The sequence below is a fragment of the Podarcis liolepis genome, assembly GCF_965112155.1.
Source record: "Podarcis liolepis genome assembly, chromosome: 11".
In the NCBI taxonomy this organism is placed as follows: Eukaryota; Metazoa; Chordata; class Lepidosauria; order Squamata; family Lacertidae; genus Podarcis; species Podarcis liolepis.
In genome coordinates, this window is record NC_139565.1 from 1,830,226 (window position 1) to 1,857,226 (window position 27,001).

Sequence of the window (27,001 nt, forward strand, 5' to 3'; positions counted from 1 at the left end):
TGCATTTTGTTTCCTAAAATAAATAGGAATATTTGGCTTGGATCTTGAGATCTCAGGAGTGGAATGCCACTCCTGCTGGTGGGAAAAGGTAGAGGAGAATGATTTTCACCAATTCTCCCCACAGTTTCTCCAAATGTGCTCTGGAGAGTGGGGGACCCTCTGGAGCGGCATGGGAAATGGCTGCAAGGGAAAAGGGAAATCAACGAATATCACCTTCCTCTCCACCGGTGGAAACCTCCACTGGATTAAAGCCATTCCGTGAATGGAAGAGAGCCCTGAGAACTGGAGCATGGCAGCTCTGGATCCAAGCCACTAAGTCTTAGTTCCACTACCTTTCCTGCTGCATTCCACGGACTTCAGACAGGCTAAATGTTGCAATACATATTCAACTAAGCTCATATTTCAACAAACCCGTCAAATCAATCTCTTTGGCTAGCCTAAAGTTGCCTAATGAATTACACTGCTCAGCACTGATTTGAATCCAAGTCTTCAATGGCTCAGCATAGAGAGCTAGCCACTGTACGACAGTGCCTCCTTCAACATACCAGCACTTAAGCCACGTACACAGACTGTGGGTAGTTTATTGAAAAGAAGAATATAGAATACCAATCAATATAGAATACCAATCTGTATAGAATACCAATCAAATAATCAGCACCTGAAATTCCAGCCCCACCTCCCAACCATTTAGCCAGTCACTCACATGCAGTCTGTGGTTGGGACTGGCTCATAGGCTCCATAGACATGATCCTTCATGGCCAGGCACATTGTGCTGTTCCTGTCAGTAGGAAGGAGTGTGCCTGGCTTGGTGACTAGCCCTAAGTTATGATACAGTGTATTCCTCTGCTCAATGCCATCCTCCAGGAAAAAACAATGACCTAGTGTGTCATATCCAATGGTGTCTTTTATCTGCAGAAATAAAAGTTTATGTCATTCCCAAAGCCTATATTGAGAACTGCATTACATCTCCACAGCTGCAGTAGGACAGACACTTTACTGTTAGCAATGTAATAGTTAAATCAGAATAATGAACCACACACATTTTCTGCCCACCAATGCAGAACTTTAGGATGAACTTAGGCTTCAAGTTCTTGCCAGATATGTTTATATACTATGTATATTACATCACTTTATCCAGATGTGTTGATAGATAGCTGACAATAATCATGAGGTTCAGGAGCAAAATGCAGATTTCAAAAATTATAAAAAAATATTCTAGCATACTCCCAAAAGAAAACAAAAACTTATGAAAACATTAAACCCTATTTTCACATGTATTCATAGGGACACATAAGCCAGTGGCATGTTATTCAGTTGATGTGCTAGGAAAGCCCTGTCCCACTCCCCAATATTATTCCCATGACATGGTTAGCACTTGAGCAAATCATCTAGCCAACACTTCATACAAGCAACTGATAACATGGAAAGGCAATCTCATGATTCCAGGTTCCCAGGGCCAAGAACATTGAAGTGGGTCTTAGTGTTATCATCAAAACTTAGACCAGTCAATCAAGTTTTAAAAGCTTCTAGATGATGCTGACGCTTAGGCCAAGCCATGATGTGTCTTCCATACACCTGTGCATCCTCTTTGCTGAAGAAAAGTAAACGATTACAAACTGCCCAATTCATCTTTATCAGATCCTACAGTTAGGACGAAACCTCCTCACAAACGCTAATACCCATAGGGACTGAAAGAGAACAGTAATAAATCCAAAAACCCACATCCAGAGATTTGTGCAGATGAAATACTGCCCGATCTCCTAACCATGGCCATGTGATCCTGAGTGCCCCAGAGACTCTCCTCCCTTCCCTTTGCAGCTGTAACCTTGATTCGTGTTATGCCTACACCATTGGCAGTTTGCAACACCATTTCTAACCACAGTTGCAAATAGAAGTTTGCAACTAACCATGGTTAGCATGGCATGATCCAAAGAGGTCAATAACAGAGGAAGTTTGAAGTAGAGGGGAAGGCAAAGGAGCACTGCTATTACCAGCAAGCCATTTGTTGCATGAACAGTCACACATCTAGAGAAGCAGTGGTGAATTGAGAGGCCTTCTACATAAGTCCTGTAGTTGTACCCTCCTTTCTCGTCCACATCTTCACAGCGGTGGAAGTGAACAGGGTAAGCTCCATGGACCTGCTGACCCATTTGTCTGAGTTCCACGTAAGAGAGGTGAACAGAGGTGAAATTCTTCAGAATCTGGAAGAGCACAAAAAATAATCTCAATGTTTACCAATTCATTTCCCCCCCCAGATCAACAACAGTTCATTGATTTACAACCTTTAAGGCACCCATTTCCCCCAGATAAACACACAACAATACAGAACGGCATCAAAACTATTGCACTGGAAATCCAATTACACTGAAGAGTAATAAACAGAGCACAGTTTTGAAACAAGTAAGGCTCCAGGTCAAGTCCCCAGTGGCACCACATTGGCTACCCCTGCTTAAAGCCAGACTGCCATAGCTGTATTCAGTGTAAAGCCTTACTTGTACATGTAATAGGACTGCCATACGTCTGGATTTTCCTGGACACTACCGGGATTTCAAAAGCAGAATTCCTGTCCGGGCAGCTAGGGCTTTCTCCTGGATCAACAACTTTGGAGTGTCCTGGTCTTTACTTTTTGAAATATGGCAACTTAAATATTATATCTCAAAACAGGAAGGGAATAATCACCATGGAAAGCACTTATTCAACATCTTTATCAACGACTTGGATGATGGACTCAAGGGCATCCTGATCAAATTTGCAGATGACACCAAACTGGGAGGGGTGGCTAACACCCCAGAGGACAGGATCACACTTCAAAACGACCTTGACAGATTAGAGAACTGGGCCAAAACAAACAAGATGAATTTTAACAGGGAGAAATGTAAAGTATTGCACTTGGGCAAAAAAAATGAGAGGCACAAATACAAGATGGGTGACACCTGGCTTGAGAGCAGTACATGTGAAAAGGATCTAGGAGTCTTGGTTGACCACAAACTTGACATGAGCCAACAGTGTGACGCGGCAGCTAAAAAAGCCAATGCAATTCTGGGCTGCATCAATAGGAGTATAGCATCTAGATCAAGGGAAGTAATAGTGCCACTGTATTCTGCTCTGGTCAGACCTCACCTGGAGTACTGTGTCCAGTTCTGGGCACCACAGTTCAAGAAGGACACTGACAAACTGGAACGTGTCCAGAGGAGGGCAACCAAAATGGTCAAAGGCCTGGAAACGATGCCTTATGAGGAACGGCTAAGGGAGCTGGGCATGTTTAGCCTGGAGAAGAGGAGGTTAAGGGGTGATATGATAGCCATGTTCAAATATATAAAAGGATGTCATATAGAGGAGGGAGAAAGGTTGTTTTCTGCTGCTCCAGAGAAGCGGACACGGAGCAATGGATCCAAACTACAAGAAAGAAGATTCCACCTAAACATTAGGAAGAACTTCCTGACAGTAAGAGCTGTTCGACAGTGGAATTTGCGCCAAGGAGTGTGGTGGAGTCTCCTTCTTTGGAGGTCTTTAAGCAGAGGTTGACAACTATATGTCAGGAGTGCTCTGATGGTGTTTCCTGCTTGGCAGGGGGTTGGACTCGATGGCCTTTGGTCTCTTCCAACTCTATGATTCTAAGTCTGCATCAGCAAAAGTTACTGGGGCAATGACAGGTAGCAATTTAGCACCCCCACATGCACACACCCCCCCGGTCCATACCTGGATATGTCCACCAAAAGTATCAAAATGGAAGAACTGGCACTCTTTGCCAGTGTAACAGGAATCTTCCATCTCTCCCTTTATTAAGATGTTCCGTGTGAGAACTCCGACCTCAGCCCTCATGTCCACTCCATCAACAATTTCTCCTATATGAAGGAACTGAGGGATTTCTGTTTGAAAGAGAAGTTCATGTTCAAAGGCAAAGCAAGTGAAAAATGGAGGTCTCTGATTCTTATCTGTTGTGAATGTATGCAACCTGCTAACACAGTTAAGCTTCATTCCTGGAAAGGCAGAGCTACGGAGTGGAAGATGAATCTTGTCCCACCATGGAGTTCATGTGATCTAGTCCTATGCCTGCCATGTGTCAGAAAGAAAATGAACAGGTATGCCGAAGTTTCCACATATGGTTTGATCTTATGAAAACCTTCCTAGGATCTGTACAAATTTGAGGAATGAAGCCCACACAAGCGTTCATTATTTTGTTCACAGATGATTCTGCCATACAAATTATTTCTAGGAGCACTATCTGGAATGAAAAGTGGTCTAAAATGACCATGTACAGATGGATGACCACAAACATAAATGGGAGATGAGAGACGGTTGATGTGGCAGTCAAGAATTACTTTCTTCCAAATCCTTTATCATGCTGAATTTATGTAGTTTTAACATTCACACCAAAATTTAGGGTAGGACACTAACATTAGACAAAGAAAGTGAGTGAGCTACTTTAATAGCTTCAGAAGCTGAAAATATGATATGGCTTCACAGGTCTCATAGATACAGTTAGGAATAATTTTACAAATAAATATAATATTTAATTTTTCTCTCTCTCTTTCCATGTTTTATCACAAATTCCTTTACTTTGCCTTAAAAAAACAACCCAAAATCAAACTTCTCCTGTTTAAAAGTGGCCTTTTATGTAGCAGAATCCAGTATTTTTAGCAAATCCACTTTTGCCATAGTGAAAATTCTCTTTACTAAGTGGGCTGGTTTCATGGCATAGAGTGGAACAATAACAAAGCACCAAAATGGAAAAAAGCTAAACTATCATGTATCTTGGTCTCACTTCAATAAAAGCTTTAAGTTCCAAATTACTCTTTTCTGAAAGTGTCCAGCTAACACTTCAGTCTAGCTATGCAAGTTCTGTAAAACTTTTATTGACCACCTGTGCAACAGCTCTTTCATAACCATGTAGGGAACATATTTTTTTCTAAACGCACATAGCATAGATGCAGTTTCAAATCAAACTCGTTAGCATGCGAACTACAAAAAGTAACAAAGAAAATAACTTAATGTACACCTCCAGATGTTAACAGCTCAAATTAAGTTTATTTCTTCCATCAAAACCTAGCAAGACTGTACACGTTTGAAAAGTAGGAAGGGATGAGGCTCTTGACACATTTTTGGAACACTGAAGGAAACTGGATATTAAATGAACAGAAAGCTGAAGAACTGCTTCCATATGGGAGTAATTTGCTTGCCTTTCCTCATTCATCTGAGAGAGCATCTGCAGATGCTGAAGTCCAAGGATTAAGAGAAGCAGAAATTAAATTTCACTAGTAAGATGCTGAGATATGTATTTCAAGCAAAAGGGGCAGCTGGGCACACCAGAAAAGTTTTGCCCCAGAGAATCCTCTGAAATCATATGAAACTTGCACAGACCACAAGAGGAAATAAAAATTTCTAAGACAGCACTTCCTAGAACTTTAGGCTATTTACCTTTGCACACAGCTAAATGTGTATCCAAATGCTACCTGCATCTCTTGGCTTGAATTACCTCTCCCTTCCCCCTACAGTTACGAGGTCCAGGTATGGATGGTTCCAACTCTTCCTGCCACCCCACATCCAAGCCTTGAAACCCCAAATACAGTGGTGCCCCGCAAGACGAATGCCTCGCAAGACGGAAAACCCGCTAGACGAAAGGGTTTTCCGTGTTGGAGGTGCTTCGCAAAACGAATTTCCTATGGGCTTGCTTCGCAAGACGAAAATGTCTTGCGAGTTCCTGCGGGTTTTTCCCCTCCCCCCCCTTTTTCCCAAGCCGCTAAGCCGCTTATCAGCTGATCCTAAGCCGCTAAGCCGCTTATCAGCTGATCCGCTAAGCCGCTTAACAGCTGATCCGCTAAGCCGCTAAACCGCTTATCAGCTGATCCGCTAAGCCCGCTAATAGCGCTAATCCGGTAATGGGCTTGCTTCGCAAGACGAAAAAACCGCAAGATGAAGAGACTTGCGGGACGGATTCTTTTCGTCTTGCGAGGCACCACTGTATACACACCAACCATCTCTACCGTGATCACCTAACCATAACTCCCAGTCTCACCACAGCTCCAAGCTGCACAGATCAGCTTGCTTTTCCTAGCTGGAGCTCAACAAGCAAGTGGGAGGTCTTCTGCATGGGGAAGATGGAGAGATGCTACTGGGTGACAGAGAAAAGGCGGAACTTTGCCTCTGTCTTCACCCAAGAGAAAGTGATGCCCAACCTGGTGATAACAGAATAAATGATCTAGGGAGGGAGGGGAACTACTATCCTGATCTCCTAATTCCATACAAGAGATCTCCAGCTGTTAATGTTGCAGATATGGCACAAACACTGAAGGAAGAAAGAGCAGTGACACAGCAAAGAATGATAAATGCCTGTGTGGTTAAGAGAGCAGCCCAAAACAACTGAGTGAAAGGAAAGCACATAGGACATTAATCAGTAAAAAGGGAAGCTGTTTTGCACAAAAGGGCAAGGTGCATTTCAATCATGTCCAGAGCAAAACACAATTTAGCACTGACATATGCTACACTTGAGATATGAAACTTCCCTTCCTTTGTGCTGATACGTACAATGGTGTGTGTATGTGTCATGTCAGGGTCAAATGAGGATCTTAGACTGCAGTGAATGTTAAGCAGCTGGAAAAGTTTATCAATGCCAGAAAGTCAATGTGACTGCATTTATACGAGGCATCAGGACCACAGACACATGGAAAGCAAAAGCTTGCATCATACCTTTAACTTTGATTTGATATCTATTGCATTCTGAACAAGGAAGGAGGGTGAATTCTTCTGCCTGGTACATAGAATAATCAGTGCTTGCAACAACAATCTGGTCTTCAGGCTTCCAGGTACTAACATCTTCTGACAGATCCAGTATCACACCATGCACTGCTTCCACCTGGAAACCTGACTTTGGAACACCTTAAACAAATAAATAAATTAAATAAAACAAAGCATATTAATTTATTTTAAAAACATATGAATACCATTTCCGCAAATGCTCAAACATTTACACATTAAAACCAATAAACAAGATTAAAAACATTGTACAGCAGCTAAGAGGAAATTATCAATTGCTTATTCTCTCATGTGATTCCTTATCCACTCCCCCCACCCCCCAAAATATTCCCATGCTTACTGAAGCAAAGACAACACTGCACCATCCATGCTTCAGAGGGAGGTGTCAGCAGACTTGTGGTTTACTTAAAAATTCACAGAAATGCAAAACAAAAAGTCTTTAGTAGAAAAGGAGGAGACTCTTGAGAGTCCCATGGACTGCAGGAAGATCAAGCCTATCCATTCTGAAGGAAATCAGCCCTGGGTGCTCACTGGAAGGACAGATCATGAAGCTGAGGCTCCAATACTTTGGCCACCTCATGAGAAGAGAAGACTCCCTGGAAAAAACCCTGATGTTGGGAAAGATGGAGGGCACAAGGAGAAGGGGACAGCAGAGGATGAGATGGTTGGACAGTGTTCTCAAAGCTACTAACACGAGTTTGACCAAACTGTGGGAGGCAGCGGAAGACAGGAGGGCCCGGCGTGCTCTGGTCCAGGGGGTCACGAAGAGGCGGACACGACTAAACGACTAAACAACAACAATCCTAAGGGGTAAACACCCTGCAAAACACCAGCCTAAATAGAGACTCAATAACCACACAATTCTGATTAAGAGGAAACAAACTGAAAACGAGGTAGGAAGGAGAATGGAATGGTGGGGAACTAAAGACAAAGGAAGAGACCATTCATTCAGGGACATTCAACTCCCCAGAGACTGTGATCTACTCCGGGGGACGGGGGGTGGCAGTGATCTACCCATGGGGGGTAGGGGGCAGGTCAAAGTTCTTGAGCTTTGTTTTGAGGGGGGCTTCCCAAAGTTGTTGGACAGATCGTGAAGCTGAGGCTCCAATACTTTGGCCACCTCATGAGAAGAGAAGACTCCCTGGAAAAGACCCTGATGTTGGGAAAGATGGAGGGCACAAGGAGAAGGGGACGACAGAGAATGAGATGGTTGGAGGGTGTCCTTGAAGCTACTAGCATGAGCTTGATCAAACTGCGGGAGGCAGTGGAGGACAGAAGTGCCTGGCGTGCTCTGGTCCATGGGGTCACGAAGAGTCGGACACGACTAAACGACTAAACAACAACAACAACAATCCCAAAGTTGTTGACCTTTTATTAAACAGTAAGTGTGCATATGAATGAATGAAACTTTTTTTGCATCAGCCATCAGCCATAGCAACAAAAAAACATTGTGGCATACACAGAACAAAATAAGCAGTCAATTATATAACACACACTGCTGAATCAGCAGTCAAATTGCGGACCTTATTCTGATTGCCCCAGCTAAAAACCTTGCAACCTTTGCTGTCATCTGCTCCTCTTGATCTGCCAGGAGAAAAGACACTGTGGCAGTGGTTGGGCGACCCGGAATGGACAATAAAAGAGGGGTGATAATGTCATAATGTCTTTGTAAAAAGTGCAAGCCAGGAGAGCATGCACCACTGATTCGGTGCTGCCATCTCCACAGTGACATAAGCGTTTTTTGTATGGAATCTGTTGGAATCATCCCCCAAGTCCAGCTGAGGGCAATACATTCAATCTTGTGAGAGCAAAAGCATGTCTGTATTTTGGAATTGCTAGGTTATGCAGACAGGGTGCCAGAGAATCAAAGTGGGAAAGTGGAAAGTGGTCATACCATGGGCAAAATTTCCTTATTGTGGCCAAGTTGTTCTGACGATCGATATCATTTAGGCGTTGACAAATTAGACTGTTTGCTTTACTATAACCCACGGTGAGTAGATGTTGTGGGGTTGTGCAGTTTTTGATAGACTATTTTAGATCAGGGACTCTTGTGACAGTCTTGAGGCACTAGTGATATTAGACCGGGGGGATTTTAGGAGAAGCCAGAAGTCAAATGTCCTGCGCCAGATCCATAATTCTTCCGAAGGGAGATTGGCCTCTAAGCGCAATGATGGGTTTGGGACACAGGGTGGCACAGAAATAATTTGCCTTAGAAACTTTGATTGGACAGCTTCCGTAGATACAAGGTAAGTGCCAGTCCAGATCATAGCCCCATATAATAGCTGTGCTAGGGATTTAGCACTTCCAGGACTGATGGTATATGTTTGCCACCTTTTGTGTGGAAAAAGTGTGTCAGGATTTTGTCGCTTTGGGACGCTTTTTCTTTTGCACATTTCTGACAGTTTTCCAAAACAACAACTCAATATATATAGAAACAAATAATTATAATAATATTCAACATCTGCAAATAAGTTTAACTTTATTATTATTATTATTATTATTATTATTATTATTATTATTATTATTATTATTGGCAGCAGGTTGATCTATCCTTCCATCTTGCTGTATTCTATTATTTTGGCTATAAGCACAGGACTGCTGATAATGCCAAGGTTGCAAGTTCAATTCCCATATGGAGCAGCTGCATATCCCTGCACTGCAGGGGGTTGGACTAGATGATCCTAAGGGTCCCTTCCAACTCTACAGTTCTTTGATTCCATGAACAGAATAATATAAACTACATTCCCTTTTGGATTTTTGCTTTGGAACAGACACTTCTGGTTTCCAGCAGGATCACAGCAGACAGTGGACAGCACAGGTGCATGGAAGGAAGTTCAGAGTTAAGTAGTTCCAGCTATACAAGATTGTTTTCAATTATTGCATTACCTGTATTGCTTTTTTAAAAAAGAATAAAGTATATTCATACCATCATCCCATTCACTGAAAGCTCTCACAGCAAACTTCTGACCGTCCACAGTAAAAAATTCTCTTTGTGCGATAGCTTTCCCTCCCGTGCTGTGGTTTTCAGAGTTTCTCACAGACTCACTACACGATGAATCTCCATCACCAATTACACCAACTAAAGCCCAGGCCTGCCTGGAAAAAATAAAATACATGTTTAAGTACAAAATTCTTCCTTAGTGCAGGTGTTTACAAGTAGCAAGAATGCAGCATGTACAAATGTATTAGAAACTGTTATTCTTAGTTTTCTGAAACATTCTTCAAAATCCGTTTTTAAAAAAAGGAGAAATAATTTTATAACTTTGGGGCATAAGGCTGTAAGTACTATTGCTATCATCTCCCTTGTCAGAAGTCACAAAAAATTGCAACACTTGCCATATCCCTCCCCCCACAAAAAACCCTGAGGATGTATATAGACTGCTGTGTCCTACTACTCACAACTGCTTGTGAAGAAGTAGTGCAAGCCCAGATCTCAGTGTGGGAGATGGAAATATTAGATTTTAATTAAATCCCATAATTGTCTGGAAAGGAGTACTTTCTCCTCTAAATGGAAACCAATGACATATATTTGTATATTATCCAATAAAAAGGAAAATCATAAAACAGTAAAAGATATTACATCCCTAACTCTGTGAAATTCATTACATTTTCTATTGTGTTGAAACAACTGGTAGGGATGGAGAGGGTGTTACGCCTCACTGATAAAGAGGCAAACAGGATTGGCATTTTGAACCACAGTGGAACTAACTGTGTGCCTTGCCATAACTCTTTGGTAGGTCCATGCTGAAGACCAATAATGGAAAAACGTTTCCATGCCTGTATTTTCTGGAGCCTTGCTGATAAAAGTTTGCCAGCGCTGCAGCTGGACATTTCAGTAGGCTGGCATGGAGCCCTCATTGTAGACACCCCATAAATTACGTGTTCAAGAGCAGAAGGCAAGCCAAGAGCCTCCTCCAGACTCTCTTCTCTAACCCCAGCTTTGAAAAGCTATACTGCCCTAGCATTACGTCCATGCCTCTAGTTACTCCTGATTTCCCTATTAGCTTTAATCTAAGCCAGCTCTGACTTGGCAGCACCAAAGCCAAGGGATTTCGTTTTCTTCCAACCATCCCTCTTTTCCTTCAAGTTGCATGCCAACTGGTATCAACATTTCCAGCAATTCTTACATTTAGAACCTCCACAAGTGGAGAGCTAAATTTAAACAGCACACAACTGCTCAAGAAAACAGTTGTGTGATATTTTTAGCTCAGTGTTCTTTATGAAAAGCTTGTACAGTCACCAGTTTTAAACATAACAGTCCAACTGCAGGTCCAGGCACCTCAGATATGGATGTTATCCACTCTCGTTTGAATTGGCTAGGATGCCTGCTGAGAGGGCTGACACCATTACAGTGAAAAAGCATAGACTGTACTATGAACCTCTGCAATGTTGCAGGTTATGGATTTAAAGGGGACAAGGGAGTGGCAATAGCAGACTGCTTCCCTTTCAAAATCAGAGCAGTGAGGACTCTGCAAGACTGCGCTCCAAAACCATGAACTGCTCTGCAAACACCATAAGAGCACACACATTCCCCATCTCATATGCAAATGAGGGGGGGCGGAGGGAGAGGGAGAGGGAGAGGGAGAGGGGAGAGAGAGAGAGAGAGAGAGAGAGAGAGAGAGAGAGAGAGAGAGAGAGAAAGGTGTCTCTTAAAAGGAGCTTCCAGGTCCCTCCAGCTTCCACATTATAAGCTCCTCATAGAAACTTTAAAAACTGCCTTGTATCAGATCAGACTGGCTCAGTATTTTTGACATTGACAGGCAGTGGCTCTCTAGGGCTTTCAAACATCCCTATACCTAGATATCCTAGGGCATTCTGCAAATGCTCCATCGCTGAGGGACACCCCTTCCCCTCCCTGCCAAGACACAAGAATGCTAAGGAAGATTCGCCAGCTGAACTGGATAGAGAACCACAGGCAGCATGTGTGAGGCAAGACACAAACTGAGCATTACCAAAGAACCTAGCACAGAATACAAAAACGGTAACACTGCCTCGAGGGTGCAGGCTGCTGCACGAGGATGTCAGTAGCTGCAGAACTGGCCGTGTTAAGGTAAAGACACACAGGCTCCCTAAAATGTGACTGGAAATGCCTTGAATGAACATTTACTGCATTCCAAGGCATCAGTTTTCAGGACAGAAAATGTGTGCTCAAGGCTCCCAGCATATTTAGACAGGACTTTTGTCTTCACCCTCAGTTGGAGCAAAGGCTTAAGCTTTCAGGGAGAGTTACTTTTTATGCAGAATTAATGGTTTCATTTGAAATATCTATTTGGAACTGGGAGAAGCAGCTGGTACAGCAAAGTGCCTGAAATGATCCGACTCACAAATTAAGCCTTAATAACAACATAGAGAATGGCAAGATGTTAGGAAAGGGGGGAAGAGATAGAATTTCTACTCCCCCCCCCCGAACCAGTGCTTTTAACCCAGTTGCTTCATAGTAAAAAGGTAAAGGGACCCCTGACCATTAGGTCCAGTCGTGACCGACTCTGGGGTTGCGGCACTCATCTTGCTTTATTGGCCGAGGGAGCCGGCGTTTGTCTGCAGACAGCTTCCGGGTCATGTGGCCAGCATGACTAAGCTGCTTCTGGCAAACCAGAGCAGCACAGCACACGGAAACGCCGTTTCCTTTCCAACCGGAGCGGTACCTACCGGTATTTATCTACTTCCACTTTGACGCGCTTTCGAACTGCTATAAAATTGGCATTCTTATTTGAAACTAGAACAGTAGCTCTTAGTAGGTCTTCACTCTATGTTACATCATTCATATAACATGGTTATGAACTACAGAATACATTTGCTGGGCACATAAGTCTGCTGATGCTGCATTTCAAATTATCCAAGAATTTCAACTCAATGGAATAGTTTCCTTACAATTCTAATTAAGAATATAAGATACTGGGTTACGTTGCATCCAATGGTGCATTCATGATAATGGAAGGTTGTTTGATCCAGTAGAAGTTTCTGGCTGTAGATAAGAGAAAGGCAGTATCTGCAAAATCCTCATCACCCCCATCATCCCCACATGCCCCAAAATTTGCGTCCGAGCTGGGCGGCTCCTGAGAAAATAGGAAAACTGTGAAACTTTCCTCCCAACCCTATTCCATTGAGGGAAGCCTCCACTGGATCAAAGACCCTGCTGTCCGTGTGAGGAACACCCATGGATACAACTCTATAGTGTTTCTCTAGTATAAGCACGGGGCATGATTCAAGCGGCACTGCAAATGCAACCCTCCCACAAGGTGGAAAGTTCAAGGAGTGTAGTAGGGGGCCTTCAGCAAGGAGTTCAGTATGAAACAGCAATGAGCAGCAGTCGGCTTGCTTGTGACCTTGGCTCTGCAGCAGTTGTAGCTTCTGCCTTTCAAGCGCAAGGAAAAGCTCAGTATTGTTGGAGCCAGACCCACATGGTGCAACTGTCAAGTACAGGCCCTCACAGGGCTAGAATTTTAGCCAGCATAGGAGAGCTAATGTGGTGCAGTGCCCCCAGGGGGACAAATCCGTCTGGCCAAAGTCAGCTGCCCATCTCAGGCCTGTACTCAGCCAGCTACCAAGCCAGCAGCCAAGTTGCTAAGATGAACATGCTTTTTAAAAAAAATTAAAAGGGGGACAAACAGAATGAGAAGGAAATTCCTAGCTCAACTTCCAATGCCTGTATCTTCAGGTGACACATAAAATGATCAAAGCTCTGGTTCTGAATAGCCCAGTCACCCCATGAGGCAAAGAAGCGCAAGTCTGAAGTAAAAGAGCCTGCTAAAACACAGCAAGTTAAAGCAGTAGTCAAATTTACATTTACTAGGGAGGCCATGCAACAAGACCTTCTCTCTCTAATCCATCAGAAATATGCCCCACTTCTTAATTCATGCTCAGCATGAATCACCACTTCACTTAGGAAACAGCACTGGAAAGCAATCTACTCCTTAACCTTTCCTCTAATGCCATTATAGCACCAAGTTTATTAGAGTGAGATACCTCTCACTTGAAATGAAAGAACAGCTGCACACAGTAGTGAGATGAATCTGTCTCCTCTAGTATTTCAAATACACTGGACTGGCACGGGCTTAAACAATTCTACCCTGTCTTTTCACAATAAGTGTCATCACGGTGGCCTACAAAGAACTATAAAAACAATCTGAAATGAATCCACACTGAAATAAAGCAGTAGTACCCTTTTATACAATCCAGAAATATCAGATAAAAAAATTAAAGCAAACAATAAAAGAAAATGTTTTGAAAAATGAAAAGGGTTTTATCTGTCTTCTAAAACAATTGGACAGTCAGAGGAATCTTGCACAGAGGTTAGCTAGAGAAATGAAATAAACTTTCCACATTTTTCTTTTAAACAATTTCAGGACTACAAGAGCTGAAGGTAAACCAATCACAGCATGTTTCATCATTATACTTGGAATCCCTTCCCTTCCTCCTCATGACTTTTAAATGCCATTTCAGGGCAGAGTAAAAGCACACCAAGGAATTTTACAGGATGGGCGTGCTTTCAAGATCTTTCACAGAAGGGACATAATTCAAAGTGAGTCTTATGGCTGCTTCTTAGAAGATGGTTTTCCTGCACGTATAGTATTTGTATGTGGGAAAACTGTAGGTACGTTACATGTACCATGTAACAAATGCATGTGTCATGTTTGCAGTGCATGTAGGCAGGGGTGGATTAACCACTAATTACAACACAACTAGCTGACTCATGTGTGAAGGAAAGACTTTGTTTTCATACTATCAGTTGTTAAATATACAAATCAAAGAATTGAATAAAAGAATTTACTTTTATTATACCAAACAATCAACAATAAATATGTATATGGTTTCAACTAGCAACTTCTGGCTCTCCCCCAGCCCCAAACCTCCAATATTGCTAGAGCATGTCCTGAAGGCTAGGTAGGTTTGGTCAATGCCTGGATGGGTGACCACCCAGGGACCAGGGGCTTTGGTGTCCATGATAGAAGAAATGTAAGAAAATAAATATTTAAGCTCAATTTTAAAATCAAAATTTGTAAAAATTTGTGTACCAAGTTTACAGTTTCAAATACTGGCACACAGACATCCAAAAACAACGAAGAGAAGCAGTGTTGTGGTACTTGTCTGTATAGCTAGTATTAATTCTTGCAATGAAAACCAAAATAACAGAGGGGGAAGACTTCGATGTAATGTAAATTTGAATATAGGGGTGCAGCATGATGAATACCCAAAGGAAAATATATGCATGAAATTTTGGAGTGTTGCATGGCCATATTACTGAAATACCCTAATTTGAGGGAGGAAGGGTATACAGTTACAACTCCAAGCTGAGTTGTTATAATTCACAAGGGTTTATAACTTTAAAATATTAAACTAACCATCTTCCTTGTGCTGCCTCCAAAGATATATTCTGAAGCACAACCTATCATATTCATACATTTGCAGAAGTCAAAACATGAGCTAGAACATACAGGTTGAAATCCAAAGGAAATTTAAATTAGTATCTTTTCCCCCCACAAGAGAACAGAATACATTTTTTTATTTTTTTACCTGTAACTCAATCCTTTGACAAGCTTACTTCCCAGAAGATTCTGTATTGTTGTTCTGGTTTCATCTAGTAGGTTTTTAGCAGCTGAATCTCCCACAGCAATAGCAACAATGCGACCAAAATCTTGGCCTTTTAGGAAATCCTGAAGTCTCCTGCTATCATTCTGAGATTCATAAGTATCAAATCTCTCCATTGCCAAAACTTGTGCAGTGTCTTGATCAATAACTCTCACATTGAGGCCTCGGGAAAAATCCTTTTCAAAAGTATATGAGCCAGAGGCCAATCCTGAAGAATACAGAGTCTTTGACAGAGAAGTCCATGATAACTTCTGAGTTCCATGCAATTCCAGTGTTCCACCAGGGCCGACACCCACAAACTTTTTGCCAAATGTTGGCACATAATCACCTTCATCCATTTTGCCATATAAGGTGATAGTTGCTTTGGATTTATAACGACATTTCTCTGCTCCAATATGAAGCGCTCCACCATCCTTTATCAGGATAAACCGTGTTCGTAGTGTTATATTTCTGGATCCTTTTTCATCATCTCCAAAGACAAGCAATCCTATAGGGAACAATGTTTTTGGTAAGCAACCAATAAAGTAAGTATTAACCACTATTTTTTGAGGAATAAAAATTTGCTGTGGTATAGAAAAAAACACTAATCACTGCATTAATAACAAAGCTTAAAAAAATTAGTGAGCATTATATTTCAATACACAAAGCAGTTTTCAAAAGGAAAACTGCACCACTCAGTTTGTCAAGGAGTTATCAGAGGAAGGAAAAGTACAAAGAACCAAAAGCAGCTGAACAAAACATTCTGCACTGCATCCTACGAGCCGGATCTTGCCCTTGCAAAGTTACCAAACAAATCCTGCTGTGTAAGGCTCTTAAACACTGATGACCAAGCAGTATTTTTAATCTGCAGGTATTAGATATGCCTGGCACAGCTGCAAAAAATGTACCGAAGGAAGTCAGGAGTAATAAATGTTGAAAACAGACCAGAACGACAACATAATAACAAAGAAGTAGCTAGATGGGGAAGATATGCAGATGTATAAACTTGGAAAGGATATTAAAAGGAAGAAGCAAATTAAGTGACAACAGTTGTAAATGTAACATGGCCGTGCTTACTTTCCTCTGAGGATTTAGCAGGATAAGGATGGATAGAACAGAAACCACCAACCAGGTGTCCAGATATTTTGGACTACAGCGTGAGGCTGACGGAAGTTGTAGGCCAAAACATCTGAAGTCAGAGGCGGTCTACCCATGGCATGGGGTGAGGCAGCTGCCTCAGGCAGCGGAAACCAAAGAGGCCCCAGTGAGCGCCCCACCTGCCCCACAGGAGCAACCCAGGTAAGGGAGGGAGAGGTAGCAGAGCTCAGTGTAAACTTCTCCCATTGCTTTTTCCTACAAATGCCCTAAGTTAACTGCTATGAAGAGAATGTTTCTTTCTCCACTGCACAGGAAGTAAACTGGGAGGAAACTTCCTTTTGGATGGATTGGGTTCAAATGCCTGTTCTGAAGCTGCTCTGTTATTCAGCTCTGCCTGCTCCCTGTTCCAATATAACTTGTACTGAATGTAAACAGTAGGAGGCGGGCAGGTGTGGGGGATTCCCTGGTCCTGAATGGGGTAACCGTGCCCCTGAAGGACCAGGTGCGCAGCCTGGGAGTCATTTTGGACTCACAGCTGTCCATGGAGGCACAGGTTAAATCTGTGTCCAGGGCAGCTGTCTACCAGCTCCATCTGGTACGTAGGCTGAGACCCTATCTGCCCGCGGACTGCCTTGCCAGAGTGGTGCATGCTCTGGTTATCTCCCGCTTGGACTACTGCAATGCACTCTACGTGGGGCTACCTTTGAAGGTGACCCGGAAACTACAACTAATCCAGAATGCAGCAGCCAGACTGGTGACTGGGAGCGGCCGCCGAGACCATATAACACCGGTCTTGAAAGACCTACATTGGCTCCCAGTACGTTTCCGAGCACAATTCAAAGTGTTGGTGCTGACCTTTATGTTGGTTTCTGCCTCGGTCCAGTATACCTGAAGGAGCGTCTCCACCTCCATCGTTCTGCCCGAACACTGAGGTCCAGCTCCGAGGGCCTTCTGGCGGCTCCCTCGCTGCGAGAAGCCAAGTTACAGGGAACCAGGCAGAGGGCCTTCTCGGTAGTGGCGCCCTCCCTGTGGAACGCCCTCCCACCAGATGTCAAAGAGAACAACAACTACCAGACATCTGAAGGCAGCCCTGTTTAGGGAAGCTTTTAATGTTTGATGTATCATTGTATTTTAATATTCTTTTGGAAGCCGCCCAGAGTGGCTGGGGAAACCCAGCCAGATGGGCGGGGTATAAATAATAAATTATTATTATTATTATTATTATTATTATTATTATTATTATTATTATTATAAAAATTTATGTCATTTGCAGTATGATAGTCATTTCTTGGAGATCTGTTAATATCCACAAATATAACAATACAAGTTACGTTTTAGGGACATATGTTTTTCCCCTCACGCCAAATACCATTTTCAGTAAAAGAAATGACTGAAACAATTACCGAGTAATTACCTTAGCAACGAGCTAATTCACAACACCACTTTATGAACTTTGCCCCTGCCCTTTTCGTAATGTAATCTTGCAAGATTTGGAAATACTGCATGATTCCAATCTTAATTGTTCCCTATCTTTTCAAATGCTATATTCTAAAAAACAATTTCAAAAATGGACCAATTATGTGCAACATTATTTTATATAGTGCTGCGATAGAAAATGCCTTAGATAGGAAGAAATAATGAGAAAAATAAAGTGTTAGTTTTTCCTCACACTGTTTACCCAGGATATCCTTTCAATGTGTTAGTACACCTCCCCAAAACTATCAGAACAAAAGATGAGGGGAAGTAGGGATGGAGATGTTTCTTTACAACAGAAAGTTTATGCCTATGAGGGGAGCAGAATCCTGTCCATCTCCTCCTGAAGGCCCAGATCTGATACCAGAAGAGAACTGGGCTGAGGAGAAAATTGTCTTGGTGACCAAGCACAACCAAGAAGAGTGAGGAGTGTGCAGCTCCCCGCTTCAGCCACATGACGACATCAAGACCCCACCTTTCCCCCCAAAGGAGCACAGGGTAAAGCCTATGGGTCTCTCTCTCCTTCACTGAAATCTGTGAGGCAGGTTAGGCCAAGAGGCAGTGACTAGCACCCAGGGCCCCCCAGCGAGCTTCATCCCTGAGTCCCCCAGGTCCTAGTCCAACACTTTACACCTTTTTATATTCACACACAAAACTGTGTGTGTGCGATCGTAACTTTATAACAAATAAAATATAAAACATTGTAATTATAAAAGTATTTTATTAAAATTACGTATTCTAGACTTATATTATTATACCATTCTAAAATTTAGGCTATACACACACACACTCCTTTTTCCTTGTAAATGGAAAAAACATAGGAATAAGTCAACACAGCTCCTTCATCTTGTCAGTTTGGCCCTAAGCTATGTTGAAGCTGGGATGTCACTTTACATACCTCCATCCTGTATCACTATAGAGTGCACTGTAGCATCCACACTGAGGCGAAACAAATCTCCCTGTTTGAGTACAACTCTGTTTTCTCGATCATGTCCAGGATTCCAGTTCTTAAGGCGAGGATTTTGATCTGGACAATTTTCTGCAATAGAAGCAAGAAACACTTATAACTGAAGTATCAAGGCAGCCAACTCATGCTTCAAGCATTTTTATCCAACTCTGTTGGTATCAGATTTGAATAAAGACACAGTAAAAAGCTCCCCATTCTACCCATGAGAATAAGAAAAATCCTCTGAATCTGAATGAAGTTCAAGTAAAGTGATCTGCACTTTCACATTAGCCAATCAATACTCGGCAGTCTTTCTTACCTTTTCATTTTATAGCCCCTTTGAGTTTCAGAGGGCAATGCAAAATGCCTGGGGTTTTTGTTCAGTTCTTCTCTCTGTTCAGCTGTTCCCATAATTCATTTGGGTATACATTTCACATTAGGAAATACCATTGCTCTTCAGCTTATGAGTTTTGGCCCACCTTAAGACCATTTTTATATGTGTCCCAGTGTTTACAGGGCATCTTCATCCAATTGCCATTTTTTACTGTTTAAGATACCCATTTTCTGTTTTGTTTTAATCACAGCCTGCAATGGCCTCCTTTTCAGCCCTTCTGTGAAAAAAGGGAGCCATTAGCTCCATTCTGCCCCCATGTACTGCAATGAGTCATGTACAATATCAACAAGTTACTGACTCATTCAGCCAAACTACTCATTTCCCTTCTCTCTATTCTTCCTTACCAGTGATTCAACATTTCCTGATACAATACTTTACTTGGATGCAATAAAATTGTGAAAATTACACTCATGTTGCTCCTGTTTCCTTTTAAAGAAAGCTTTACAGTAAGTTTCACTTGACTATTAGAAGTTGCTTCCTGCTATTAAACTTATTTGGCTCATGCTGATGAAACATAATTACTCTGGATTCCCTCTCTTGCTTAGCACTTTCCCCCTTAATTACAATAGATTTCTTATTATTCTTTAGCTTCTTCTTACTTTGGCCATGTTATGCTCACTTGCATGTCCATGTGGAGTTGCCCTGCCAAAAAACCCAAACCCTTCTGAATGCAGTTTGAAATGAAAAAAAAATGACTGTGCTTTTTATTTAAAATACGCAACACCCCCCTTTTCACTATAGAGATTCCCAGGAGCAGCTTAAATTGCAAAATAAATGTTTTAACAAAACAACCACACAATTTTAGACATGAGGATGAGTCATTTGTGACAAACCAATTGCTGTAAACTTAATACAATCTTAGGTGGACGTTTGGTCCAGTTCTGGAAGGCCCGTCTTTTTTCCAATCCTCTCGTCTTCAACCTTTTCAGACCAAGGGCCCACTTTTAAGCAAACATGCTTTGGGAACTTCATTCCTCAATCTTTCACCCTATACTTGCATGGCGGTCGTATTCTGTTACGACTAACCTCTGATAGGACCATGACCCGTCAGTCAAAGACCATGGATAAATCAACCTGTAGTGCTACTGGTTCTCAGCAATACTGCAGTGTGATCTTGCATTTGAGATCCCTCCCCTTTTGCCCTTTCCCAGTTATCTGAGATTCGGAATTTCTCCCCATCACACATCTTAAGCACACTTCTTCAAACCATCTGTGCCAATTATCAATGCAAATGCTAATGATGGTTAAAACTATATTAATGAATTTTAGTAATTAGACAATTCTTGTTGACTATTTCAGTTATCAGAAACACTTGATAAATGTTATTTGACACTGTAGTAATTTTTATGAGAGACTTAGTTTTAAATGCACTGTCTAAACTCCATCTCTTCGCTCAAGGTTTTTGCAGGAGTTTGATTTAATATGGCCCCCTACTGAGTGCAGGTTATTATTTGCATTTTTATGTGGTTGGGATCTCTGATTGGATCTGTTTTGTTTATACATTGTAACCCACTGTGGGATCATTAAATGACCAAGAGAAGGCTAAAAGAAGAAGAAATAATTGGATGTGTTTGAAGAGGAGGGGAGATGCATTTTTTAAACAATTCTAATCCAGTCTCTCCTCTGGAGTCAACTCTATCACGTTAAGAGATACAGCCCAATAACAGCGTAGAAATAAACATGGGATTCAAATGGGTTGGAAGCTCTTTCTCCCTTCATTGTAACTGATTTACATTCTAGGAGTGAATCTCAGAACTAATAAGGAGAGGAGTTATCTTAATTACCACCAAGCAAGAACTGCAGGGTTAGTCAAATAAGCAGCATGGTTAGAGTGTAGGCGCAGGACCAGGGTTCAAATTCCCACTCAGCCATGAAATTCACTGCATGACTTGGGCCAGTCACTCACTCTGAGCCGAACTACCTCTCAGGGTTGTCGTGAGGATAAAATGGGCAAGAGAACTATGTACACCACCTTGGCCTCCTGGGAGGCTAGGCTATAAATGCAATAAATACATAAATAATTGGCTTACGTGAGGAATTTTATGTTCAGATGGAATGATTTCTCCCCCCAACCTCAGGAAGTGTGGGTGGGGCACAGAGGGGGAAGAGGTGGGGCAGGAAGTCTTGCTGTGCAAGCAAAAGTCCTTGTGCAGGGCTTCCACTGAAGGGGCTCATTATGGGAATCCAACCCTAAATGCATGATGACATCTAGCCGTTGGGCACGTGGGGTGAAGGAATATCAGCTGTGATGACGCTGCACAAGAATACTTGTCGCCTGGAGAAACTCTGCTCTGGTTCTTTGCTGTTCCTGCCAGTGTTCTTGACAGACATGCTGCTACTGCAGTGTGTACAATGCAGCCCTGTATTTTGTTCAGAAAACACTGTTCATGTAATGAGACTAGGAGACATTACTGTATTTTTCGCTCTATAGGATGCACTCAACCATAGGACGCACCTTGTTTTAGAGGGGGAGAACAAGAAAAAAAATTTCTCCCCCTCTGCCCAGCGCCCCTTCAGCAAAGCGGCAGGAGGCACTGCGCAAAGGGGGGAGAATTTTCCCCCTCTTGTTCTCCCCCTCTAAAACAATGTGCCGTTCAAGGTGCGTTCAGTCGCCTTCAGGCGGCTACCTCTCGCTCTCTAGGCTTCAGTGAAGGCAGCCCAAAGCCTCCGGAGCGCGGCGGAAGTTCATTTTGACCTGCTCTTTGGGGCTGGCGGGGGGAAGCTCACCGACAGCCCCAAAGAGCAGGTCGGGTAGTAGCGGAAAGACGTGCGGCCTTCCCACTGCTCCACGAGCTTCTTGGGGCTGCCGGGGAAGCCCGGGTCCTCCCCCCCAGCCCCAAAGAGCCATAGCCGTGCGCAACCTCTCCAGCCGGGAGAGGCTGTGTGCGGCTATGGCAATACCCCCACCTCCCGCAAAAGCCCACAAGAGCCGCGCACCTTTAAGGAGCGTACAGCTGCTGCAGGCTTTTCTACGAGGAGGGAGAAGGGACTGACTGGCCGTGTCAGTCCCTTCTCCCTCCTGAGGAAAAGCCCGCAAGAGCCGCACGGAGCTTCTGTGCGGCTTTGGGGGGCTTTTCCTGCCTGCCTCCCCCCTGCATTCGTTCCATTAGACACACACACATTTCCCCTTACTTTTTAGGAGGGAAAAAGTGTGTCTTATGGTACACACTTTTCTGGAAAATGCCACCTTGAGCGGGACTATATGGATGCTGACAAATAGTTCTCTACTGCTGTTCTATACGTTATGTAACTTTGCTGTGGAAGCACAGAACGTGAGAACAGATGAAGCCAATGGTCCTTTATCACAGTCACTAGTGTCAACAATAGAGAAAGGTCCCTTTCTTTTGCTTTTTCAACAGAGGAATAATTCTGTGTGTTTTAAATTACACAATTATAAATTATACAAAAACTAGTTTTAAAAACTATCAATCTTCTTCCAAAACAGCAGTACAAATATTTGGATTTTTCTATTGGCACTTAGTAGTGGTACTAAGTAGTGGAAATGGAAACTCACCATCAGGAGCATATTTTGATGCTATCCCCAAAATAATGCCAAGTGCAATAAAAAATGAAAAGCTAGACATGGCAAAGCAGATGAGTGTGTTTTTGTGTCTTTTCTTTCTGCTCGCTTCCGCTTGACTGCGCTGCGCATCTGCTGAGGAGGCTACTGTTGCACGAGCTTCCTGTCTTCCAGAGGTAAATTTGGCTGAAGCTTGGTTCTTTGGAGGAGGAGGAGGACGAAATGGGACAATTCTTCCAGGGAAATAGCCAGAAGATTTATGGCTGCTTCCATTCTGAGGCTGAAGGAAGGCAGAAGTCCTCCCTCTGGGATCAGCGGCTTGCATGTTATGCAATCACTAGATTAAAAACAAAAGGGGAAAAAAAGATTAATGTTGAAGTGTGAGAGGAGTCGTTTTAGTTATGCCCTGGAATTATTTATGTGGGAGTATGTATTCCACCATGGACACAGGTGGAGCTGTGGTCTAAATCACTGAGCCTCTTGGGCTTGCCAATCAGAAGGTTGGCGGTTTGAATCCCCGTGACGGGGCGAGCTCCCGTTGCTTGGTTCCAGCTCCTGCCAACCTAGTAGTTCGAAAGCACGCCCAAAAGTGCAAGTAGATTCATAGGTACCACTCCAGCGGGAAGGTAAACGGCGTTTCTTTGCACTGCTCTGGTTTTGGTGTTCCGTTGAGCCAGAAGCGGCTTAATCATGCTGGCCACGTTACCCGGAAAAACTGCAGACAAACGCCGGCTCCCTCAGAAGCGAAATGAGCGCCGCAACCCCAAAGTCGCCTGCGACTGGACTTAATTGTCAGGGGTCCTTTACCTTTTTATGTATTCCACCAGGTTACTCCAAAGCTAATGTAGTGCCAATGGTGCTTCCTAGCCAAGGACACAGCAGAAAGTTAACTTTTTATTATCCAAGATAACAGCTCTGGAAACCTGTGCGCATCACTCTATTGGCTAGCCAGCTATTCCTAGGTCTGAACTCTATGGCGCTGTTGCAGCAACTGGGGACCAGCCCCCTTCCACCAGTTGATGCACCTTCCCTGACGGGCTGCGCTCACTCTGCTCTCTTCTGGTTCTTGGAGACCGTGGTACAGGGGAGGGTGGAGAGGCACCCTCTCCTTCACTTGCCTGGTCTGCCTCTTCCTCCAGCTCTGAAGCTTCCTCTGATTCTGACTCTTGCCTCTTGGCTGGTACAGGTCCCTACAGACCAGTGCCCCCCCCCAGTCTGCAGCACCCCTTCACCCAGGGCACGCTTGTCAGCATCTGGCCAGTCCCAAATATTGAGAGGATTTTTTCTGCAAAAAACAGAGCTCAAAAGCATATGCCAATTTTCATCCAGGTTCTGCCACATTTGCGCAAGATCACACACAAAAGATTTGTCTTTATAGCCATTGGAATAACCTTTGAAGAAGTTTGCTTCAAAATCTATAGCACTGTTAAAAACCATTACTCCATTTCATGCCATGCTAACAGGACTATCATAAACTGCAATCACAAGTAAACTATTAGGATAATAAAACTAAATTAGTTTTAGCAGCTGACCTCCTTCCTCCTGCCGAAAAAAATTATACAATTTTCTGTTTTTCGGGATATCTCGAATATTCAATGAATAGATTCAAGGAAAGTAAACACACTGTCCGCAACATCTCAGCGGTGAAGAAATTCTACACTTTACCTTTGAAGAATTCCACTTTAAGCTAACTCGGGCTGAGCTGCCAGCATTAAATAAGAAACAATTGGTGGACTGGTGATGGTATCATCCCCAGGGCATTAAAATACAGCAAGATATAGGCTGGAGCTTCTGATGTGCCAATCAAATCCAATATATATTAAGAAAACATCTTTATTAGGCTAACCAAGATGCCAGAAAATAGTGTGCAAGCTTTCAAGGTCCCCAGAACTCTTCAGCAGGCTAGATGGTTAAAAGGAAAAGACAAGTGACGGGGAGCAGAGAAATTGGCTGCTGTTCAAACCAAAAGTCCTATACAAATTTCAGATCCCCACCTGTTGGACAAATTTGCCCCAGGAATCTTCCCTAAAGGGAGTCAATTGCTCTGTGAGAAGAAGGAGTCGGACACTGAGATCAGGCAAAACCAAAGGTTGCTTATTCCTGAGACAGCGCTGCGCGAGCAACTCCCCAGCCTCAGGCTGCAAAGAGGGCACATCAAAGGTACTTTATACGCTGAAGCCCGTCCAAATTTCCCTCCTACAATCTCCTATTGTTTAGGAAATTGCAGTTTACCAACTTCCTGGTCCACCTATTTCATGTTTTCCCCTCGATATGTACCCCCACCGTTACATACCCCCCTTCTTCATGCTGATTAGCTTTAGCTCCACCAGGGGCGGCTTGACTAATATTCACAGCCCTTTTAAGCAAGTGCAATAGCTTTCTAACTGTTTTCCTCCTTTTTCCCTTGTGGTTTTGAATCACCCACAAACCGTCCTAATACCTTATAAGGCATTACCTTTTGGCTACTCTCAGTGATTTCTTAATGTTTTATCACAAGTTTCCTCTTTCTTTGCCATGCAAGCAGTTACAGCAAGGCATGGTCATTCCTGCTAAGCTTTTCTGACCTGTTTATCCCACACCACCACATGTTGAAAATCTGCTATTTGAAATACCTCCTCCCGAGCACTGACCTGCCCCAACACTGGTTTAAAAATGAGCTAGAGAGAGATCATGTGCCACCTACCATCTGGATTTTTAAGACAGCTATTTAAAACTGGCACATAATAAAAGATGAACAGCTCTCTCAAATGTTATGCCAGTCTTCCACTTTCAGTTCCACTTGCAGATTTGTTTCCCAATTGTACACACAGGCTAATGTGATAATTTATTTCCTCTATTACCAGGATATGGTCCATATAAAAACATGGAGAGCCCTGCTGGATCAGATCCAAAGTCCACCTAGTGCAGCACCTCCTGTTTCAGAGAAAACCAGCATCTGCCCCCCACTCAACTATGGGTTGAGGCCCCTGGAAGCTTGCAAATAAGAGAACATGGCCTTGTTTCCTGCTCCCTCCAACCAGGGGTAAACCACCCTCCTAGGTATTAGCAGGTTTTAAATATTCCCTGTAACTGCGGATAATCACTGTGGGTCTCTCATTTCCTTAGATGGAATCTTGATGCCTTTAACTTGAATAAGCAAGATTAACCCTAAACCCAGATACCTTTCTATGAAGCTCTAATTCCTGTAAAAAAAAGAAAGTACAGAGTATGCCAACTGACGCCTGGTGTGCTCAACTACACACGGCATGCTCAGAAGGACTGAAATGGGCCAACAATAAAAACAAATGAAATATAGCAGCTAATCTCAAATCTTACGCAGAAACATAGCAAGAACTCTTTCTTTGTAATGTCAAAGCTGCAGAGTCCAATTCATCACTGCGATAAGATCATTGTGCCCAACGCTTTCAGAGGAGACAATGCCCTGCCAGACAGGATCCAAACATTAAAAGGAGTACAGGGTACACAAGTCCTTCATGTTTCTTGCAGCTGTTCCCTGTGTCACCAAGGCATCAATCAAAGTGGTCAGCCCAGTATAAAAACCAAGGAGTTGGACATGGTGTGTTTAACCCATTTCCTTTGTTCTAAACAAGAAACAAAGCAGACACAAATCACAGGGCAGTCAAGTAAATTCTCTGAACAGCCCAGGCCTCAGCATGCACATTTCCAAGTGCTCATAACAGTAAGAACCTATAATACAAATTATGTCCTGGGGCCATTTTCTGAGAGTCCTCTTTCAGCACAAGTGTTGGTGCTGTTCTGGAGCCTGACAAAAAACAGTATAAATTTCAGCCAAATCCCCACCCATACCCCCTAATTTGAAGCAGTAACAGAAGAATTTTTATGCCAGATTACTTATTTGTAGAGTACGTATTCTCTCTTCCTTCAGCTATTCTAATTTTGAAACTTCAGAATGTAAAGTATTCAGTATTTCCTTCCTCTTTCAAATGAATGCAGAATCAGAAACATTTATAAAACTGTAAAGTCACAGGGAGGTGATCACTGAGCAGGAGATTAAAATATCTGCAGGACTCCATTGCTTTCAAAACTTTGCTGACACCTGAATACATTAATGCCTCTTAATAACTTGTGCAGTGCAAATGAGCAGCAGTTACTAAAATGATAGTTTGACTAAAACAAACAAGATGACAAATGTATCCAGTAGGAAGTAAATGACAGTATAACATACCAATAGGATCCCCAAAACTTCCAACTTTTTGCTATTTGTCCAGATAACTGCAGAATCAGGCCA

The 27,001-nt window shown here is 42.9% G+C and overlaps 1 protein-coding gene across 7 annotated transcripts in view; it reads right to left on the reverse strand.

Annotated features, from left to right (window-relative positions):
- Positions 1–27,001, reverse strand: part of CEMIP2 (cell migration inducing hyaluronidase 2) — a 61,778-nt gene that overhangs the window by 21,703 nt on the left and 13,074 nt on the right. For 6 of the 7 annotated variants that reach the window (XM_083464774.1, XM_083464771.1, XM_083464773.1 and 3 more), the window contains 8 exons: positions 22,747–23,089; positions 18,791–18,931; positions 15,268–15,829; positions 9,680–9,849; positions 6,688–6,876; positions 3,700–3,869; positions 1,992–2,201; positions 704–909 (listed from right to left, as the gene is read on the reverse strand). In XM_083464774.1, coding sequence (XP_083320900.1) covers positions 704–909; positions 1,992–2,201; positions 3,700–3,869; positions 6,688–6,876; positions 9,680–9,849; positions 15,268–15,829; positions 18,791–18,931; positions 22,747–23,077 — 1,979 coding nt within the window. In that variant the 5' untranslated portion in view covers positions 23,078–23,089. Of the gene's footprint in view, positions 1–703; positions 910–1,991; positions 2,202–3,699; positions 3,870–6,687; positions 6,877–9,679; positions 9,850–15,267; positions 15,830–18,790; positions 18,932–22,746; positions 23,090–25,045; positions 25,109–27,001 lie in introns of those variants that run through there. The other variant, XM_083464776.1, reaches the window with a different exon arrangement.